Source organism: Sporothrix schenckii (genome assembly GCF_000961545.1).
Source record: "Sporothrix schenckii 1099-18 chromosome Unknown Cont38, whole genome shotgun sequence".
In the NCBI taxonomy this organism is placed as follows: domain Eukaryota; kingdom Fungi; phylum Ascomycota; class Sordariomycetes; order Ophiostomatales; family Ophiostomataceae; genus Sporothrix; species Sporothrix schenckii.
This window is the reverse complement of record NW_015971139.1, coordinates 2544758-2562986: the sequence shown is the minus strand read 5'-3', so window position 1 is coordinate 2562986 and position 18229 is coordinate 2544758. Positions and strand designations below refer to the sequence as shown.

General features: G+C 55.0%; 6 protein-coding genes across 6 annotated transcripts; 2 read left to right on the top strand and 4 right to left on the bottom strand.

Annotated features, from left to right (window-relative positions):
* Positions 1–1034: 1034 nt before the first annotated feature.
* Positions 1035–5084, top strand: SPSK_05841 (leucine rich repeat domain containing protein; the record flags this gene model as incomplete). Its single annotated transcript, XM_016732550.1, has 3 exons — positions 1035–2856; positions 2922–3191; positions 3280–5084. 3 exons carry the CDS (start codon positions 1035–1037, stop codon positions 5082–5084), a joined length of 3897 nt encoding a protein of 1298 aa, XP_016592552.1.
* A 298-nt stretch (positions 5085–5382) lies between these two features.
* SPSK_06216 (hydroxyacyl-thioester dehydratase HTD2) lies at positions 5383–6984 on the bottom strand (the record flags this gene model as incomplete). Its single annotated transcript, XM_016732923.1, has 2 exons — positions 5383–5924; positions 6009–6984. 2 exons carry the CDS (start codon positions 6982–6984, stop codon positions 5383–5385), a joined length of 1518 nt encoding a protein of 505 aa, XP_016592551.1.
* Positions 6985–7479: 495 nt separating this feature from the next.
* SPSK_06372 (chorismate mutase) lies at positions 7480–8664 on the bottom strand (the record flags this gene model as incomplete). Its single annotated transcript, XM_016733078.1, has 3 exons — positions 7480–8375; positions 8443–8503; positions 8611–8664. The coding sequence occupies 3 exons, from the start codon at positions 8662–8664 to the stop codon at positions 7480–7482; spliced, it is 1011 nt and encodes a 336-aa protein (XP_016592550.1).
* Positions 8665–10021: 1357 nt separating this feature from the next.
* SPSK_06229 (peptide chain release factor subunit 1) lies at positions 10022–11579 on the bottom strand (the record flags this gene model as incomplete). The annotated part of the gene is made up of 4 exons (XM_016732936.1): positions 10022–11158; positions 11229–11278; positions 11375–11459; positions 11544–11579. The coding sequence occupies 4 exons, from the start codon at positions 11577–11579 to the stop codon at positions 10022–10024; spliced, it is 1308 nt and encodes a 435-aa protein (XP_016592549.1).
* An 872-nt stretch (positions 11580–12451) lies between these two features.
* On the top strand, positions 12452–13102 carry SPSK_06622 (uncharacterized protein; the record flags this gene model as incomplete). The annotated part of the gene is made up of 1 exon (XM_016733324.1): positions 12452–13102. One exon carries the CDS (start codon positions 12452–12454, stop codon positions 13100–13102), a length of 651 nt encoding a protein of 216 aa, XP_016592548.1.
* A 527-nt stretch (positions 13103–13629) lies between these two features.
* Positions 13630–15906, bottom strand: SPSK_06005 (uncharacterized protein; the record flags this gene model as incomplete). Its single annotated transcript, XM_016732713.1, has 3 exons — positions 13630–15217; positions 15283–15527; positions 15559–15906. 3 exons carry the CDS (start codon positions 15904–15906, stop codon positions 13630–13632), a joined length of 2181 nt encoding a protein of 726 aa, XP_016592547.1.
* Positions 15907–18229: the final 2323 nt, after the last annotated feature.

The following is an 18229-nucleotide window of genomic DNA, read 5'->3' as shown; positions in this document are numbered from 1 at the left end:
CTTGCCCCATTCCACAGGCTCGCGTGGCACCGAATTCCACGCTGCTGCTGTCCAGCATATATCCGCCCGTCGTCTTCTGTTTCCGGCCAGGTCTCACTTGATTTTGTCTGGCACCACGTCGGACACCGTAATGCGGCTGAGACAATTGACTCGGATTTGACAAAGCCTCATCTACCAACGATCGAAGACGAGAGTTATTCACAAACGAGAGAAAAGAGAGGAAACGAAGACGAAAAGAACAACGTCAGACATTTGACGGACAGAGAAGCCATTCTCGTTGCGGCATTGTCCTTCGTCTCGTTCGTCTTTGCTCGTCTCTGCTCGTCTCTGTCCACCTTATCCGTTTCGTCCGGCTCTCGTTTGCCTCGCCTTTCCATGTCACTGATGTCTTGGGCCTGGGTCGAGTAGTGTTCCCCGACACCTTATCCTCATTCTTTCATGACTTTCACTCATTAAAACTGCAACTCTGCTCTCGCTCGGTCTGCTTGTATCCAAATCGGCCGTTACCCGACGTTTTCTTGTGACCATCGTTTTGTTTCTTGCTTTTATCGTCTCGTTTCGTCATACTTTCGACCTGTTTTCAACCCTTTTCTCCAAAATCAAACCGATCGCCATCTTCTGCAACTTCGGTCATTGTTCTTTTAGTTTTTGTTTGTTTTCTTTTCTTTCGCCTTCTTTCGTATACTCCTCCGAAACCCCCCTCTTTTTCTTATTTTCATGGTCTCTTGCCAGTCGTTTTCTTAGTCCCCATTGGCAAATACTTGGAAAATACCTGCTTTGGCGCCCACTCCGTCTTCCTGTTGCTGACTGACGGCGATCCCAAGCTCCAAAACAGCTTGCGTCGACATCGGCCCACTTCCTTTATCCTTATCGCCTCCGCACTCAGCTCACCTGATCGGAAAGACATCGACAAAAGCCTTGGGCTGCCCACCGAGGCTTGCCTTGTTTGCCTCACAAGTGAAATTTTGAATTCGGCCCAAGCAAACGTCGGCCGCACGTCATCAACATCTCATCAGCCTCGTAAAGCTCACACAATGGATATCCTCCGCCGGAAACGAAGCAATGGCACGCAGCAGGCCAGTATGCCGCCGCCCTCTGCTCCCTCGCTCACTTTTACGCCCATCTCACCCGTGTCACCCATTTCTCTCGATGGCGTTTCTTCAAGCACAAGCAGCGGATCCAAAGGAGGCTCATCTACTGCGGCCATCAGCAAGTCCAGGTCACATAATGACATGACTGGGTTAACCACCAACTCGCGTACGAGCTCCATTGACAGCAACAAGAGCGGCTTCTTCCATGGCTATATGCCACGAGCTATGCGGACACTGAGCCGTGGTTCGAATGCGTCGATACGTCAGTCGGCCGCGTCCTCTACCACCTCCATGAACACGGCAGCCACCCCGCCTGACGTGACGCCGTCGTCTTCTTCACCGCAGCAGCAGTTCATTTCACAATTCCCCCGCAAAGTCCTTCGCAAGTCACACAAGCGCAAGTCGTCCAGCCATGAGCTCAACAGTCGTCGCGGCTCGACTAGTTCTGATGTCTTTAGCCGCATGTCCCGGGCCTCGACCACCATGAGCGGCAGCTCTTCCAGCAACGTCATTGACTGGCGCATTCAACCCATCGAGATGCACACCTCGCTCGACTACCCGGAGTCCCTGTCTTCTAAGAACCGGCTAAGCTACCTCGTTGCCACAGCCGACTACATCATCATCTTTAAGACGCGAGCCGATGCCTTTGCTGCCCTCCCTCAACTAGCCGACGTTGCTGCCCAGAGCCCGGAGAGCGCTACGACGTCCAAACCTTCGTCCATGCTGCCACCCGCCGACCCGGTCCATGTTATTCCACTACACGCAATCATCTCTGTCTTTCGCGCTGACACCATGCGTCCCCCGTATGGCATTGAGATTTGGTGGCGCATGCCATATCCTGCTATTGCTACTTGCAGCTCGACCATCTACTTTAAGGACGGCCGTGACCGGGAGAATTATCTCGATATGCTTGCCTCCATGGTCAAGATGCGCAACCAGGACCAGCCTGACGCATCGCGTGTCTACTATGAAGTGGAAGAGTGCATCCGCAAGGTCTTCCAAGCAGAGGAGCCAGGCTTCACCAACACCATCCCCGAGATCTTCCCTGTTGTCTACCGGAACGCGCCCGATCGTATCAAATCCAAGGCAGACGACAAGCAACTCAGAAAGGGTCAGATTGAAGGTGTCTCGTCTCACTACTTGGTTGTTGGTGTGAACCTGTGTTTCTTTATACAGATTAGTCGCGCCTCTGCTGTGCAATCGACTGCCCTCGAGATGAAGTACCAAACCTGTGGCCTTGTCACACTGGAGTCGTTTGCAGCTGACTGGACGTCTCGAGATGAGCGGTTTGCTATGCGCTTTCGGGATCCTTTCAAGAGCCCTGTTGGCCTTGAGCTGTCAAGTCGTCACTACCGCCGCATCATCCTGACACTCACCAAAGCCGATAAGTTCCTGAAGCCCGCCTGGCCGACTCAGTGGCAGATCCAAGAGGTGTTCCACGTTGCCGGCCTCCCAACGCCTCAGCACATTGTCGCTGGCGAGGATTTCGGTGGTTTCCAAAGGACACTTTCTGCTTTCTATGCTGCATACCGTTGCAACCCTGTGGACTGGGAAATTAACTGGCGCACGCCCTTTGCACCCGAGTTCCGTGTACTTCCTTCAGTAAAGGGGGTGTACACTGATCTGCAGCTGCTTGCTGTTTTGCGCGCCCTGCGGTACAATGACTACTTCAAATCCCTCTCTTTTTGCGACGTCGACTTGTCTGGTCTCCTTGGCAAGTTTGACAGCTCCAGGAAGGGAAACGTCGCTTACTTGAGTCGCAATGGTAAGGTTCGCCTTGGTGCATTTTAGCCTCGATGTTTTCGAACTTCAACTAATCCCTCGATCTAGGAGTCTGCTTAACCCCACACGAAACCTCTCTGGTACAGAAGGCCAGCATCCTCTACCAGGAGTTCCACGCTCTGGCGTTCTCCTCTGGCAAAGTCCGACAAATTGACTTCACCAACTGTCTCCCGGCGCTTTCTAAGGACGGTGATGCGAGCAGCCGCAGCGTTCAGTTTGTCGTTCCTATCATGAACCTTCTAGCCGCTGGTCTCACTCGTTGCAACCGCCTTCTCCTTCGGGGTTGTCACCTAGGGGATATTGACGTTGATAGTCTTGGTACGTCCTATTTCTTGCGGAGACATATGGTAGATGGCAAGACATTGGAGAACTAACAGTTTGCAAGCTGGGTGCATCTCCCCTTCAGCTAGTGATCAGCCTGAAGGCGTTATTGCTCCAGGACAGGAGGCTGTCAGCCTGGAAGCCCTCGATGTGGCCAGCTGTGGCCTGGCTGACCTGCATATGAAAATGCTGTTCCAGGCGCTTTCACAGTCAGCTTGGACACTTCAAATGCTGGATGTGTCACAGAACTTTGGCCGTGCGCCGGCGGCTCTGATCCAGCAATTTATGGAATCGGTCGGTAGCCTGAGACAACTCAACCTCGCGAGTGGCATCACGGGCACTTTTGAGGGCGAGCTTCTTCCGCTTGAGGTCCTCGACCGGCTTGAGTACCTCGAAGTGCTGGACATCTCGAACTTCAAGCTCAACGAGAGTTCCATCAACGCCCTGGAGACGTTCTTACAAACCCTATCGGCACGCCAAGCATCTATGCAGAACGGCGGTTACGGCTATTCTCTCCGACGCCTGGTGCTGAACAACTGCGGCATCACGGGGCATCTAGCTGGCCGCATCTTCAATGCCATGGCTGGCCTGTACGACATCCACCTCCACCTCAGCAGCAATCCTCTCGAGGATGGTATCGAGGACTTTGTCTCGGCACTGGGACACAACTGGGGCGGCCGCTTCGGTCTGCATCTCAACATGATCGAGTTCCAAAACGAGGCAAAGTACATTCAGCTTATGGGTGCCCTGGCTTCGAACCCGTTCATCGATTACTTGAGCTTGGTCGGTACCGCCCCGGTTCCGGTCACCGATGACGCCTGCAGCGACAACACGATCGAAGCATTGGAACGTTTCTTTGAGGAGAATCAGTCTGTGCGATACCTTGACATTTCTGGCTACTGTGGCAAGCTGGACGATGGACAGTTGGGCAAAGGTTTCGGCCGTGCCCTTCGAGGCCTCGCGAACAACAAGACGCTGACACACCTTCGCGTGCGCAACCAGAGACTGCACGACAGCACGGGCACGTTCGGCACAGCCGTGCAGGCTAACAAGGCCCTGCTATACCTTGATTGCGGTGACAACGGGTTCAATGCCACCAGCCTGCTCTACATGGCTAAGAGCCTCGAGACCAACACCACCCTTCTTGTGTATCCGTTCTCATCTGAGGATCTCGAGGATGTGCTGAAGCATTGCGTCAAAGACATTCCTCCTCCGCCATCTCCGACACAGCCGTCCAACTCAAAGCACAAGAAGAAGCTGTCTGGCCCCACAGTCGATCCCGGCCTGGAGCGCCAAAAGGAACTTTTGCGAGGCGAGATCGAGGCAGCGGCCTCAGAGATCATGTCGTACATGTCGCGCAACATGACCAAGCTGCAGCAGGACACGGGCTGCGTCCTCGACTTGGGCGAGGCGTACGACACATGCGGAGAGCGGGGCTGGCCAAGCCTCCAGCTTCGCATGCCCGAGGGTGTCATGTTCACGACGACGCCCATGGAGGAGGAGGAGGAGCAGGATATGCAGGACCAGTCAGACGGCCAGTCTATGGACCAGCTGTCCACGGGTCCGCAATCTTCGTCACATAGCGGCGCGTCAGGCACTCCCGCACGCCAGCAACCCATCAACTCATCCATGGTGGCGCCGCAGATCACGGAGGACATGCCGTATCGGGTGCAGCCTGACGACGAAGCCCTTAACAGTCCCATCGATGGCTCGGGTCTCAGCTGGGACCTACCCAAGACGCCCAAGGTTGCATCGGAAACGACCATTGATACCACGCTTGATAGTTCATTCCTGGAGAAGGCCTTTCTCGCCGAGCCCGATCTGTCCAAAATTCTGGAAAAGTTTACGATGGCGGATGGCACTGAGTATGTCATCTGCACAGAGTCGTAATACACCTCGTTTGGAGACTCCCACCCTAATTTGATTGTTTATTTGCTGCAACTCGGATCTATTCAAGGGCATTTCACTCATTTCGACTTTTGTTGTTTTCATTAGTTTACATTTTGGGAGGGGATACTTTTGGTTTAAAAGGCATGGCATTTTTGGCGAACTGAGGCTAGGATCATAATTTGGGTATACCACATCATAGATGCATGGCACTTCGAACGATACACTCACACTGTTGTATTAAAAAAATAATCTTTATTCTGTCATTATCATATCTCCATCAACTGCGTGGCTAAGATTGCTACTCCTCGTAGTACCATTCGTCTTCCCATTGGTCGTCGTCGCTGGCCGGCCGTTCGGCATTTCTTGGCGTGGGCTCGCGCGTGTCTGGGCATGTAATGGCCGTGCCGCGCGCGCAGATGCTGCCCCGACTGTTCTCGACCCATACATCCCACCTGGAGAAGCCTCTGCGCTGGCCGTCGCGGCTGGGGTCCTGCGCATTGCGGTGCACACACACCTTGAGCTCTTCGTTGGCGTACAGCGGCGCAAGGTTGCGGTAGTCCAGCTTGCGGATGTAGCGGTACGGTATCGGCAGGTGGCCAGTGCTAAGACTACTGGAGCTAGCACCCGCCCGGACAACCTCATGCAGTTGGCCGCGAAGCGCCGACAACATGAGCACAAGGGTCAGAGGGCCGTGCACCAGCAGGTCGCGGTAGCCCTCGACGTTTCGGCAGTAATCGACATCGAGGTGAATGGCGTGGGCGTTGTAGGAGAGGGCGCTGAACTGGAAGAGAAGCGTGGAGGTGGGCGTGAAGGAGAATGAGTACTGCGGTGCCCGGTTGGCTACATGTTGTCACTATATTAGATGGCAGTCTTTGTATTGGGAGGAGGGCTTGTTTTTTTTGGCTTTCCCCGTTCGCTACTCACCTTTGATGACCCGCTCTTCCTGGGTTTTGGGCCTCGCCTTTGCCTCCGCCTCGATTGCGGCATGGCCGCCGTGAGACGCGTTGTCGTTCTTGGCCCGCAAAAAGACGAGCGTCCGTCGCTCTTCCAGGGCCGGGTCCTTCCACACGCCGTCCTCCAATTCCAGAACCTGGTCCGGGCTCAATGGGGCGCTACTATTGGTATCGGCCGTGCCGTACCGCCGCACCACATCAACAAAAATCTTCTCGCGACCCGCCTCGCCCCGCATCACCATGTTCTTCGTATCCAGGCCCTCGACGCAAACGGTACGCTGGCCGTTGAGCGCCAGCTGGTGGGGCTTTAGAAAGTGCAGGGAGCCGCCGGCCCACATGCGCCGTACAAAGGGCGGACCGGGCGACTGCGCGGGGTCTGTGCCGTCTGGCTCTAGCAGCGAGATGGGCCGCTGCAGCGGGTAGTACACGAGATGGTGGCCCGCGGGCAGGATTCGCTCGTGGTCGGCGGCGGTACCGGTGGCAGACTTGGTCACCGGCAGGGCAAAGGGGTTCACAAGTTCTTTGGATGCAGCCTTTTGAAAATCAGGGATCGCGCCGGCCTGGGCACTGCGTGGCAGCACATCGTAGAGCGCAATGTTGAGCAGGTGTGAGTGTGTAGGCGAGAGGTGATCGTAGGTAGCGCGGTGTGGCCGGCGCGCCATGCTCTCGCGGAGGTACTCAACATCAAAAGGTTTGCCCGCGGCGGACAGACTGGTCTCATGCCGAAGGCCCTTGTTGAGCTGGTCGTCGTTGAGCTGAGTGTAGAAAGCCTCCCCTCGGGGATCGGGCTGACCAGCTTCGACTGTCGTCTTCAGACCACGCGACCAGATCGAGGCCAATGGCGGACTGGCACTCAGCGCCGAGGCTGTAAAGAAAGACGGCCGTGCGATGAGATATGAATGCAACTGGCGGCCTTTTGGGGCCTGCAGCCGCAAAGTTTGTAACATTCTCTGTATGTCTGTGGCACTGGCTGGTGACTATGGCCCGGGATAGAAAAAAAATGTTGGAATTAATGCAGCATGGGCTGCGCGGCGAGGGTGCAGAGCCGTGTCTTTATGGGGAGGTCGCACACGGCTTTACTTGTAAGAAGAGAGGTTCGACTTGGAGAAATTGTGGAGAACTAAGGCAAGCGTTCTCGGCAGACCGAGCTACGATATCCAGGCACACACTACAACTCAACACCGGCTTGGTATTCAAGAAATGACTCTTACAGCATCGCAATTGTGAAGTCATAACGTCAACCTGTCTTGGCGTAATTTTTTAGTATGTATATGGTCTTATTTTGCAAGTATCTCATATTTGTATTTATTTTTCTATTTTTTTTTTAAAAAAAATAAAGTACCGGACGTGTTCACATTAGAATCTCTCTGTACATATGCTTTTTAATGACATGCAAATGTCCCTTCACCCCTTTCGTAGACCATTCTATCTGCGCTTTTCTCTCACGACAATGGCTCTGGTTTATTCCACGTGCCCAATAACCGATGCGTCTCTGCCACCTTGGCCACCTCGGCCAGCACCCGGTGCACTCTCGCATCTGCCGTCTCTCCCGTCGATGCTGAGTCTGTCGAAGCTTCTGCACCGGATTCTTTGCTCTCGGGCTCGTCGCCGTGCTCAAACTCGACAAAGAACAGGTACTGGAACGGCAGCACCAGACTCGGCAGACTGTTGATGCTCGTCAAGTTCAGCCGTGCCCGACGGAAGCACTCCAGCACGTCTGCCAGGGCACCGGGACTGCGGTGTGGCACCGTGAACGAGACGAGCGACTTGGGGCACATTGTTGCTGGTGTCGTCGCGGGTGCCTGTGGTGGGCTCTTTCGCAGGACGTAGAATCGTGTTGTGTTGTCGGCGCGGTCCTCGATGCAGCGCGCCAGCACGTCGAGCCCAGACGTCTCGGCGGCCATGGCGCTCGAGATGGCCGCGCTGGTGCCCGATTCGTCGGCAGCAGCTAGCTCGGCAGCGCGGCTGGTGGAGCTGGCATCGATCATCTCAGGCCGGCGGCTGGCGTCAGGGAAGTACCGCCGAAAGAAGGCAGTGGTCTGGCCGAAGGCCTGTGGGTGGGAGTGGATGCGGGCGATGTGGTCGAGGGAAGCGAGGGGCACGCCCGTAGCAGAAGGGTCAGCGGCCGCGCCGTCAGCGCCTGAGGACTGCAGCCTCCGCCGCCCGAGAAGGTAGTGGTGCACGGCCAGGTAAGTCTCACCGCAGACGGACAGCTCGCCATATGCCCCGTCGCGGTCGGCGAGGGCGGCCAGTGTAAAGGTCACCGGGCCGTGTGTGGAGTTCTCAAAGGGCACGACGCCGTACGCCGCGTCGCCATTGCGGACGGCCTCAAAGACATCTTGGGTGGTCAGCGTGTATACGTAAATGTGAGTAGTAAGACGAGGGTGAGAGCAAGGGCGAAATACCCTTAATGGTGCTGACTGGTAACAGCTCGTTGCTTGTGCCAGCGAAGACCGACTTGGCAGCCTTTTGAGGAAGACGAAATTAGCACTGGTGCAGGATGAAAAGGAAGGAAGGCAAGATGGGACCATATGCCCGTTCTTTGCTATATCGGAAACAGTCACGGAACGCACCTGGTGTGTATAAGACGCAACGGGTCCCAGAAAGGCCACGGCTGGCCGTGTCATTTTTTGGGGTGGAAGTTCTGTGTTATTCGGAAGAAGGATTGCAGGTGCTGAATGAGGGTGGAATTGGAAGCGTCCTGGTCAATGGCCGACTCTTCTCTGGAGATTTCCGGTCAATGGCAGAATCTATCAAAGTTTGAACCGGCTGGATGACGTTCAGGAACCCCAACTTAGAGCGGCCTAGCTGATGAAGGAGGGGGAAAGGAGCTTCTTGGGCCGTCTTTTTTTTAAACAAAAAAAAAATACTTAAAACAGGCCCCCAAAACGCGTGCTACTTAGCTGAGGGTGGGTAAGAGATACTTTTGAATTTTAGTGGGTCTTTCCCGTACACAGCGTCAATTGGAAACCAGGGACGATGCGGCTGTGGAAATGGTGAAATATATGGTGAGAAACTCACGTAACATGCCAAATTGAACGGCAATACTTGAAGACGAGGACAGTATGACCCTACTTGGCATGTAAACGTCCCACCAACGCGCCGCTCATGGTACTGTCTCTGATCAGCAGAACCCACCAGATGCCGTACGCCTAACATTTGACATAAGGAGGACACATAAAAGATGTGTCGTGCACATTCATTTTCACGCAGTGGGCGATGTCTTGGGGAGGGTCCGTCTTCGCTTGTTGGCCCCTATCTTGAATTTCTGTTGTTTTCTGCACCTTAACTACTGATTTTTAGGTTTCGGTTTATTTTCGACTTTCCTCCACAACCTTTCCATCCTCTACACCGTCACAAGCAAAAATCTGCCCGGACAAGGGACCGTCGCAGATCTCTGCAAACAAAACATGCATCTAGTCGTCTATACACTCGAGTCAGAAAACGAACCGAAGGAGCAAGAATAAATTCAGGTAAGCACCTACCCTTTCATTCTTGGGACTCAAGTTTACGTTGCCGTCATCATGGAGCGGAGCGGGCTCGGCCGGGTCACCTGATGGCCTCGGTCGCCGCCCGCACTGGCCGCTTTCGCAATGTCAAGACCCCGTCCGTGGGGCTTGGGGCGCTTGGCGGGCGTCGGCGATGACGGCGAGGCCGTAGTCGTGGTCGTGGCATCTTGGTGACTGGAGCGAGGCGTCGACGAGAGCTGGTCGTTGCCGCTGCCGTAACTGCCGCAACTGCGGCCGCTGTTGCGGAGGCTGTAGTTGGGGCTACTCTTGCCGGCGCAGTCTCCCACGGCAAACTCGTTGTCAAACTCGTTGCCATGGGGGCCGTCTTCATCTCGATCTCGTCCCTCTTTGCGCAGCCGATACTGACGGCGTTCGTGGCGGTGACTGGGGTGGTGCTGAAGCTTGTGGTGGCGGAAGCCGTGGTTGTAAACATTTGAGCCACAGATCCCTCGCTGCTCACGAGGGAGTCAGTTTGTCAATCATCGTAGTAGTCATCGTCGTCATCCACTTCAGCCAACTGCTCGAAGTTGACCTTGTAGCGCAGGAGACCGCCAATGCCACCGAAGCCCTTGACGAACTGGTTGCCCTCGGTCGAGCGATCCGACACAAACTCCAGCGCGGTACCAAAGTCCTTGTAGTGCTCGGCGATCCACTCGAGGAACGACTCCTGCGACGAGATCTCCATCTCCTGGCCGGTCGCCTTGTCGAGGAACTTCTCGCGGTTGCCAGTCTCCTGCTGCTTGGTCGTGTGCAGGACGATGTCGGCACCGTTGCTGTCCTTCAGCACCCAGCGCGTGATCTCGAGGTTCTCGAACACAATTAGCGTCTCGACGGCACCGAGCTCCAGTGCCTTGAGCGTGTCCTCGATACCGTAGCAAACGCGGCCGGTGTCCTGGCTGATCTCCTCAAAGTACTTGCCGATCAGCTTCTTCTCCTGGATGAACTTGACGTTGCCGAGCGTCTCCGACGACAGCTCAATGGCCTGGTTGAAGCCGTTCTCGCCACCGTACGACACGTCGACGACCTTGATGACCTTGACCGCCAGACGGTTGTCGAACATGTCGGAAGCGTTGAGGTCGTTCTTGAAATCGGCGGAACCAGCTAGAATGAGGCCGGCCACGTTGACCTTGTCGTTGGTGATGAAGTTCTGCACGGCCAACTCGGCCACTTTGCGGACGTAGTTGTGGCGCTTTTCGTCACGCAGACGAGCGAAACGCAGAGCGGACTGACCACCACGACCGTGCTTCTTGGGCAGATCAACAGAGAACTTGTGCACAATTTCGCGCGTGTTGCCGCTGAGCGTACCGAAGAGAGCGCCGTTACCGTCCATGATGATGAAGCCGAACTTTTGGTCGGACTCGAGCAGCTCGGCAAGGGCCTCGGTGTGGAACTTGTTGTCGCAGAGATACAGCGAGGTGTTGATGGGCTTGAAGGGCTCAAAGTCAATGTTGACCTTGCGCTCCTTGCCCTCCTGGGTCAGGATTTCACCACAGTACACGACAAGACCATTGGGCGGGACCTTGTTGTAAAGCTTGAGGCGCTGCTGGGTCGAGGTAATGGCGGACAGCACCGACTGGCGGTTGACACGCGACTTGATGTTCGAGGCGGTGCCCTGGCGAGGAAAGCTGTGTTAGTGGTGCGCAACGTGCGGGAAGCCAAGCTTTGCGGGAGCTGTGACGTACGTATTCTTCGGCCAACATCTTGGAGATACGCGAGACCTGGTCCTTGGGCGCTGCGAGGCTGTTAGTTGGCAGTCCTGTCCAATGCCTCTCTCTGCTCGAGAGACAACCCAAAGTCCACAACGAACGGGAGGTGGAATATTACGCACGAATAATCAGCGAGATCATGCTGGTTCCGTTGCCGCGAGCAGCTTCGAGCCGCTTGATCAGCTTCTTCACCTTCCACATCTCGATCTAGGAGGGTGTTAGCAGACGCAAACGAGGTGAAGCTGGGCCGGGGGCGACGGCATCCGTTCGCATCGGAGAGGCACAACTAACGTTCTTCTCGGCCTCATTGCTCTGGGGGTCGCTCATCTTGGCGGTTTGGGGGGGTTGTAAACAATATAAAGGTTCGAGGATCGAAAAAAGGGTGCGAGGCTGAAACAAAATTCCGCAAAAGGCCTTGGACCTATGGATGTCGTTTGCGTGGTTGACTTTCCTGCGAGTTCTGTCCTCAAGAGCTTTTCGGTTTGTGGTGAACAGAAAATAGACAAGGAAACAAAGAAAAATAGGAGCAAACAACCGGAAGTCGTGAAAACGGCGACAGAAAGAAGGTGGGTTTTACAGGCCAGGGAAGGAGGGACAGAGGACGCTTGCCAGCACAGCAAACAACGGCAAATTGGGAAGGCACGACCAAAAGCAGGTTGTGCAGTAGCCAAGAGACAGGGGAGAGTGGGCTGTGGATGGCGGGGCTAAAATAAAAATTCGGGGCATGTGTTTTTGGACCAATATATCTTACTTGGTGAGCGGCAAGTGAAAATTCTGTCGTCGCTGTGGTGTTGGGCGGGTTAGTAGGTGTGCCCTGTCTTCCTCGCCAGTAAATGCGGCCCAGCGCACTCGCCGGGTCGTCGACTCACTCGGGAAGGCGATATGGAGGGGCACAAGCAATGCGCTGGTGCTGTAAGTCCCTTTGTGGTGGTGTGCAAACGCTGTATCGGGCTTTTGTGGGCCGTCGTAGTCAGCAGCGCACGGGCCACAACCGCCGTATGACGTCCAGCAGAAGCAAGGACAAAGGTACTCGATAGCTGTCGATTCAGGTGTTCGCGCCCACCCACAGCAAACACCCCTCGAGCGGCGCGGAACGATAGGATCGGGAAATAGCGCGCAGACAACCACGCCGGAACCGGGGACCGCATTCTATCCCGACCCCATTGTCGCGGAAACTCAGCAGCACCGACACACTCACAATGTCCTCCTCCGTTCCCCTCCAGATCGCGGAGACGCTACAGACGGCCCACATCGTCCACAACCCGTCGGCCGAGCGTGATCTGGCGCCATCGACAGCCGCCGATGTCCGTGAGCCGGTTGTGCTGGAGACAGTAAGCGGCCGCAAAACCAGACGACACGGTGCGGTGCCGGAGCTCGACGAAGACCCGCTTGAGCTTGACGCGCTAGACGATGAGGAGGACGAGGGCGAAGGCGAGGCCGGAGAGAGCCCGTACAGCATCATTCGGCCGTGGGACCCGACCGTGGACCGGAGCACCCACTACGGCGGACGCGCGTCCTCGCGCCCACACCAGCAGCTCCCACCGCTCCCCGACCTACGTTTTGAGCAGAGCTACCTCCATAGCCTGGCGGCGGCCGACACGTGGTGGAAGGTGGGACTGGTAACGGTGCGCGACCAGCTCCTGATGCCGTTCGTGCAAGGCCTGCTCTACAACCTGGCGGTGTGCGGATGGCAGTATTGGAACCGCGCCTCGAAGTTGAGCGGGCAGTCTGTGGGCGCGCGTGTAAGGCGATGGTGGTGGGGAGTGAACAACTGGACGATCCCAGGAACAGGAGCACTGGCTACGGTGGCGTCGGCGGCAGAACGGCGCCCCGTAAATACGCAGTATTAGTGGGGAGGACGAGGAAGGATGGTAGGCAAGAAGGCACAATCTGTACATATAGGCACATATCAGCACATACCACACCCACGGCACGGTGTTTTGAATTAGACAGGCACAGAGATGGCCAACAACTTAAATTGCAGTTCGTTAACTCGTGATACACGACCTCGGTAGGCATCTATAGCATGATATGAATGGTATGTAGCGAGATTATATGCCAACTATGGTGTTACAGGAATCAGAAGCAGATGAATAAAACGACAGAAATATATATACACAGCTAAAGAGGACACTGGAAGAAACAAAGAAACCGTAAGAAAACAAAGGCGCTCAAGAAAACCAATCCTATCTATTGTGGATGCACCAACTCGCCTCCTTCTCAACGAAACAAAACCGGCCCTAATTTGTAAAGATAATGCCGCAATGCATAATGAATTCTCAAATATGAAGGTCCGAGTAAAGCATAAAACAAAAGATGGCAATATAAACATAAAACCGAAAAGCACAACTCGACCCGTCTATGTATGCCCCGGTTTCTAGTTTCCAGGAACATCCACAGGTCGCGGTGTCTGGTGCGTCTTCTCTGGGCTGCCCCGGTAAGCCAGTGCTGCCGACGTCGCGTTTGCGTGTACGCTGTTCTCTTTGCCAGGCGTCTCCGCGTGGATGAGCTCCTTGGCGGCGTCTTCCGGAAGCGTGTCGTTGTTGTTGATGTTGGCTACGGGCTTGTCCGCCAATGCCTCGTCTTTCCCGGTGGATGTCACGTGCTGTACGACCGGCGACGTTGCTGTCGCATTGCTGCCCTGCGTGATCGAGCCCGTCATCGTAGCGTCGGCATCGCCGTAGTCGTGATCTTTGCTGTTACCGTTGACCGGTGTCGAGGCGCCCGAGAGCCGCTGCGTGTATGTAGCCGCTGCGGCTCCGGCGTCCGACGCCGCTGCGGTTTCGTTTGATGCGTCTCCCTTCTCCCACTTGCCCGTCCCCTGGTCCAGCACGGCCTTGACGGGGAGCTTGACCATAACACTGCTGTTGCTCTTATCGGCCAGCTCGGCCTCCTCTTCGTCATCCAAAAGCATAGCATCCTTGTCCTCATCGAAGGCCTCCTCGTCCTCGTCTTCTTCATCGTCGCCGAGGTCTGGTTCGCTGTGGTTATCCTCTTCCTCCTCGTCCTCCTCCTCGTCGGCTTGCGAGTCGTACTCGTCATACTCATCCGCTTGCTGCTTCTTGTTCCAACCGTTCATGCTGTGGTTCACAGCAGCTGATCGGCGTGGCCGGCCAGTCGGACCAAGCGAGAGCTCACGCTCCTCACCACCCGTAGCCTCTGCATCTGCGTCCATTGCCGAGTCGCCTTGAACGCTTGCCGTTGCGCTGAACCCGCCATTGAGCCGACTAGGTGCCCGGATCTGACGTCCGCTGGCTGTGGTAACGGGTTCTGCAGGGGTATGCGTACCGGTGTTGCGGGAGGAGCGGCGCAAGTCCGTTGAGTCGGTGTAAAATTCCTCGTCGTCCGAGTACGTGTACTTTATACGCTTACCACGTGTACGGCCCTCGTAGAGCGAGAAACCAGGCTCTGGGCGCTTGAACCGATCGCGTTGTTGTTGCCGGTACTCTCTGCGGCGACGCTTCTCCTCGGTCGCCTCGAAGCGAGGGATCTCGTCCTGGAGCCGCTTGGCCAGCTTCCGGGCCTTGGGGCCGCCGTCGTGTGTCTCGAGCCGCTCAATCAGCACCTTGATCTCGTCAATGGAACCCGCGACGCTCCACCATGTGCGATTGATGAAGCCGGCCGGGTTGCTCTCGCGATAGACACGGAACGCCGTGTCGTCGCGGCCCTCAACAAGGTAGTAGCGCCGCTTGTCACTGTCGTTGCCCCATGACTGGACAGAGACAGATACGTCGGCGTCCTCATCTTTCCGCTTGCCCTTGTATGACTGGTCGATGATGTCGCGAATAACCTTGGACGAGGACATGGCCCACAGGACTAGGGCGCGAAGCAATGTGAGGCGCTCGGCGGGTGTCATAGTCTGGAACGTCTTGCCGTCGGCGAGAGGGTTCTCTTTCCAAGCGGAGACCCATTGCGACTTGTGCGACTGGATGGCTTCTTCAAGGGCGCGGTGGTAATGGCCGGGTCTGCAAAGAGAGGGCATCAGTTAGTAATAGAGCGCGGAGGGAGACAAAGGATGCGCAATACTCACTTTACGTCTTGCTGGCGGTTCAACAGAAGCTTGAGCAACGCGCACAGGAAGTACTCAACGCGCTCGCTGGGTACGCTATCGACAATGTCGCGTTCAAGCTCTTGGGGACCGAAGTTGACCATGTTCTTCGAGAAGGCCTCGGCAAAGCGGTTGCGGAACAGAACGATGAACTGGTGGTAGGCATCATGGGTAAGCTTTCCGTCTATTAACTCGTAAAAAAGCGGTCTGTACGCGTCATTTCGCGTCTGGTATTCAGAAAAGCAGATGAGTACTTACAGCAATGTCCTGGTTGTCCGCGAGCACGTACTCGTGCGGCGGCGACGGTTCCCGTTCGCGCTTAGCTGCCGGCGCGTCGTTATCGTCGCTATCGTCCTGCTTCTTGTCGACATCCCCTCCGCTCGCCTTTTTCTTGTTCTTTTTGGCCACGCTCGCTGCGGTTGGGGCAGCGGCCTTGCCCTTGTTCTTGTTTGTGAGCTTGATTGTCGTCTTGGGCTTGGGCACCTTGTGAAAGAACTTGAGAATGCCCTTCTCGGGGCGCAATTGGAGGTCAGACTCGTCGTCGGAGGGAGCTGGAGAGAGCGACGACAGCGACGAGAGGTCAGAGAGCTCGTCGTCGGACGACATGGTAGAAGGTGACGGGGAAAGAAACGGAGGAGTTGGTCTTGTGAATTTGCGTGCTGACGTTGCAAGTCGTGTCGAGTTCCTAGAAATCCAGTCTGCTTTGCCTTTTGTCGCGCTGTCTTGCTTATTTGACGTGCCGAAGCCGATCTCGCTGGGAAAGGGAGTGTGGCGTCCAAATGGGCGTCTTTGCGAGACGCGTCGAGGTTGCGAGGCCACGGGTTCGGACGACCAAGGTACGTGTCGCGGGGAAGGAGACACCGCCGTCGCGCGATGACAATACAAGTATGGTAGATGCGCGTCACAACGGGCGCGTGCGTCGAAAATGATATTTTGCCGATGGCGAAATTTAAAGATGCTTTCAAAAAAATGTTGATTGGGAAGTCGCAGGGAAGAGTTATGTGGGAAAGTGCAAAGGGCAAGGGGCCAAGAAAAAGGTCGCAATTGCCCTTTGGGACTAAAGAGCTAAGGAGAGCCGCGCATCTTACCACTCTACAACTACGGAGCAGATTGCGACCTTTTTAGGAAGGGGCCAACCACACAGAACGCAACGCAAATCCCGCCACGGTCACTTTTCTGTTTTGGCTGTTAGGCGCGCCATACACCTTTTGCTGCCAGCCATAACAGACACATCTTTATCAGTTATTGTGCACGGTTTGAGCCAGGACGTCTCGCACTGCATGGCCAGTGCCGCAAACACATTCAACGTCGGTATCATAGCGGCACACATATCTCAACTGACGAATGTTGCGGTTCCATCATTCTCAGCAAAATCAAACATTCATATTTTTTCTTGTGTGCCACGCCTACCCAAACCACAGTATCGGCTTCGACGTACACCTGCATTCTGCCCAGGTAGACCATACCACCGACATTGGGCTATGCGTGAAATCTGGAAATGCATTCGGATAGGCTTGCGTTCATGGTGCTGGTGGTGACAAGTTGTGAGAGACACAGGGCCACAAAAACATGCTTGGAAGGAACCAAATTCAACCCCGCCCCCCAGGAGGCATAAAGGGAAGAAAGTGCAGCAACGGAAGACAAACCTGAGTGAAGTTTGTTGAGTCCTATCAACCCAGGTGCACACCATTTGTCGTCGAGGTAGCACCTTCTCTACCGCCGCAATGTCACAATCTCAGTGTCGTTACTGCAAGCCTGGGCCACTTGAACAGGGCCGTCAGTCGGAGCAGCTGGGAGGCACTTGCCATGCAGGTGTTTGCTTGTGGAGCAGCAACACCCCAACTGTCAGAATATCCCATCTCACTTGGGCATGAAGTACAAGCCAAGGAGTAGCATTCATGCCCGCCGATAACTCGCTTGAGGTCAAAAACGGATTTGGAGAGGTTTGAGACGTCTGGTTTCGCCTTATCACGGTTGGTGAGAAAGCCTCTGATCTGGAGCATGAAGACCACGAAAACAACAAAATCTCCACTTATAGACACTGAGATGTTAACAAAAGTTTGCAAGAACATTAAATTGATACTCAGGAATATCAAAGCTTGAAAATAATAATACCTCGTGCTGTGAGTGATATTATTGTGCCCGGTGATTGGCAGTGACGCGCATTCGTCAAGTAGGACCACACTTTTCAGCACACCTGAAATGACAAGGAAAAAGAGGAACTCAGGTATCGTGTACGCGACGTTTCTGTTGTAGACGTTGGGTGGGAATAGTAATGATATATGAGTTGCCATGAGCAAGTGAAGTCCAAAAGTGGTGTGGGTATGGGCGCGTCAAAGTCACGGTTGAGTGGGGCCCAACGATCCACTTAAACACAGTGATATTATAAAGCACACACTGTAGTTAACGCTGTACGACATCTGTTATCGATAAAGAAAACTGCACGTGACAATTTTGGCCAGGGCGGAAAAATTGGTGCCATTTTGTTGGATGACTAATATTTTAGGGCAACCCTGATTGAGACTAAAGCCCCCAAGAGATGAAAAAATTATTTTGGTGTGGTCCTTGTGTGGTGGTCCACTCTCCCACTCCCGCAAAAGAATCGACGAAGCGGGTGCATCTCGAAAATTCCAACTTTTTCCTCCGTCTACCTAATCACCACCATCAACCATCCAAACGGGTAAGCCAGTACCCCCTACATTCGCACGATATCTTGATCGCCTCGGCTTCGTCGCTCGATTATTCATTGTGTGCACGACACGCGTCTCGACAGAATCGACAAGAAGGATTTTTCGGCTTGCGGTTGCGACTTTTGTCGCCTGAGCAACACGACGATTTTTTTTTTCTTGGAACCACGATACATCGGACGACAGTTTTGCACGCTCTGGGTACTCGCTCGACGACGGCCGACGACGACATTGCGTTGCTG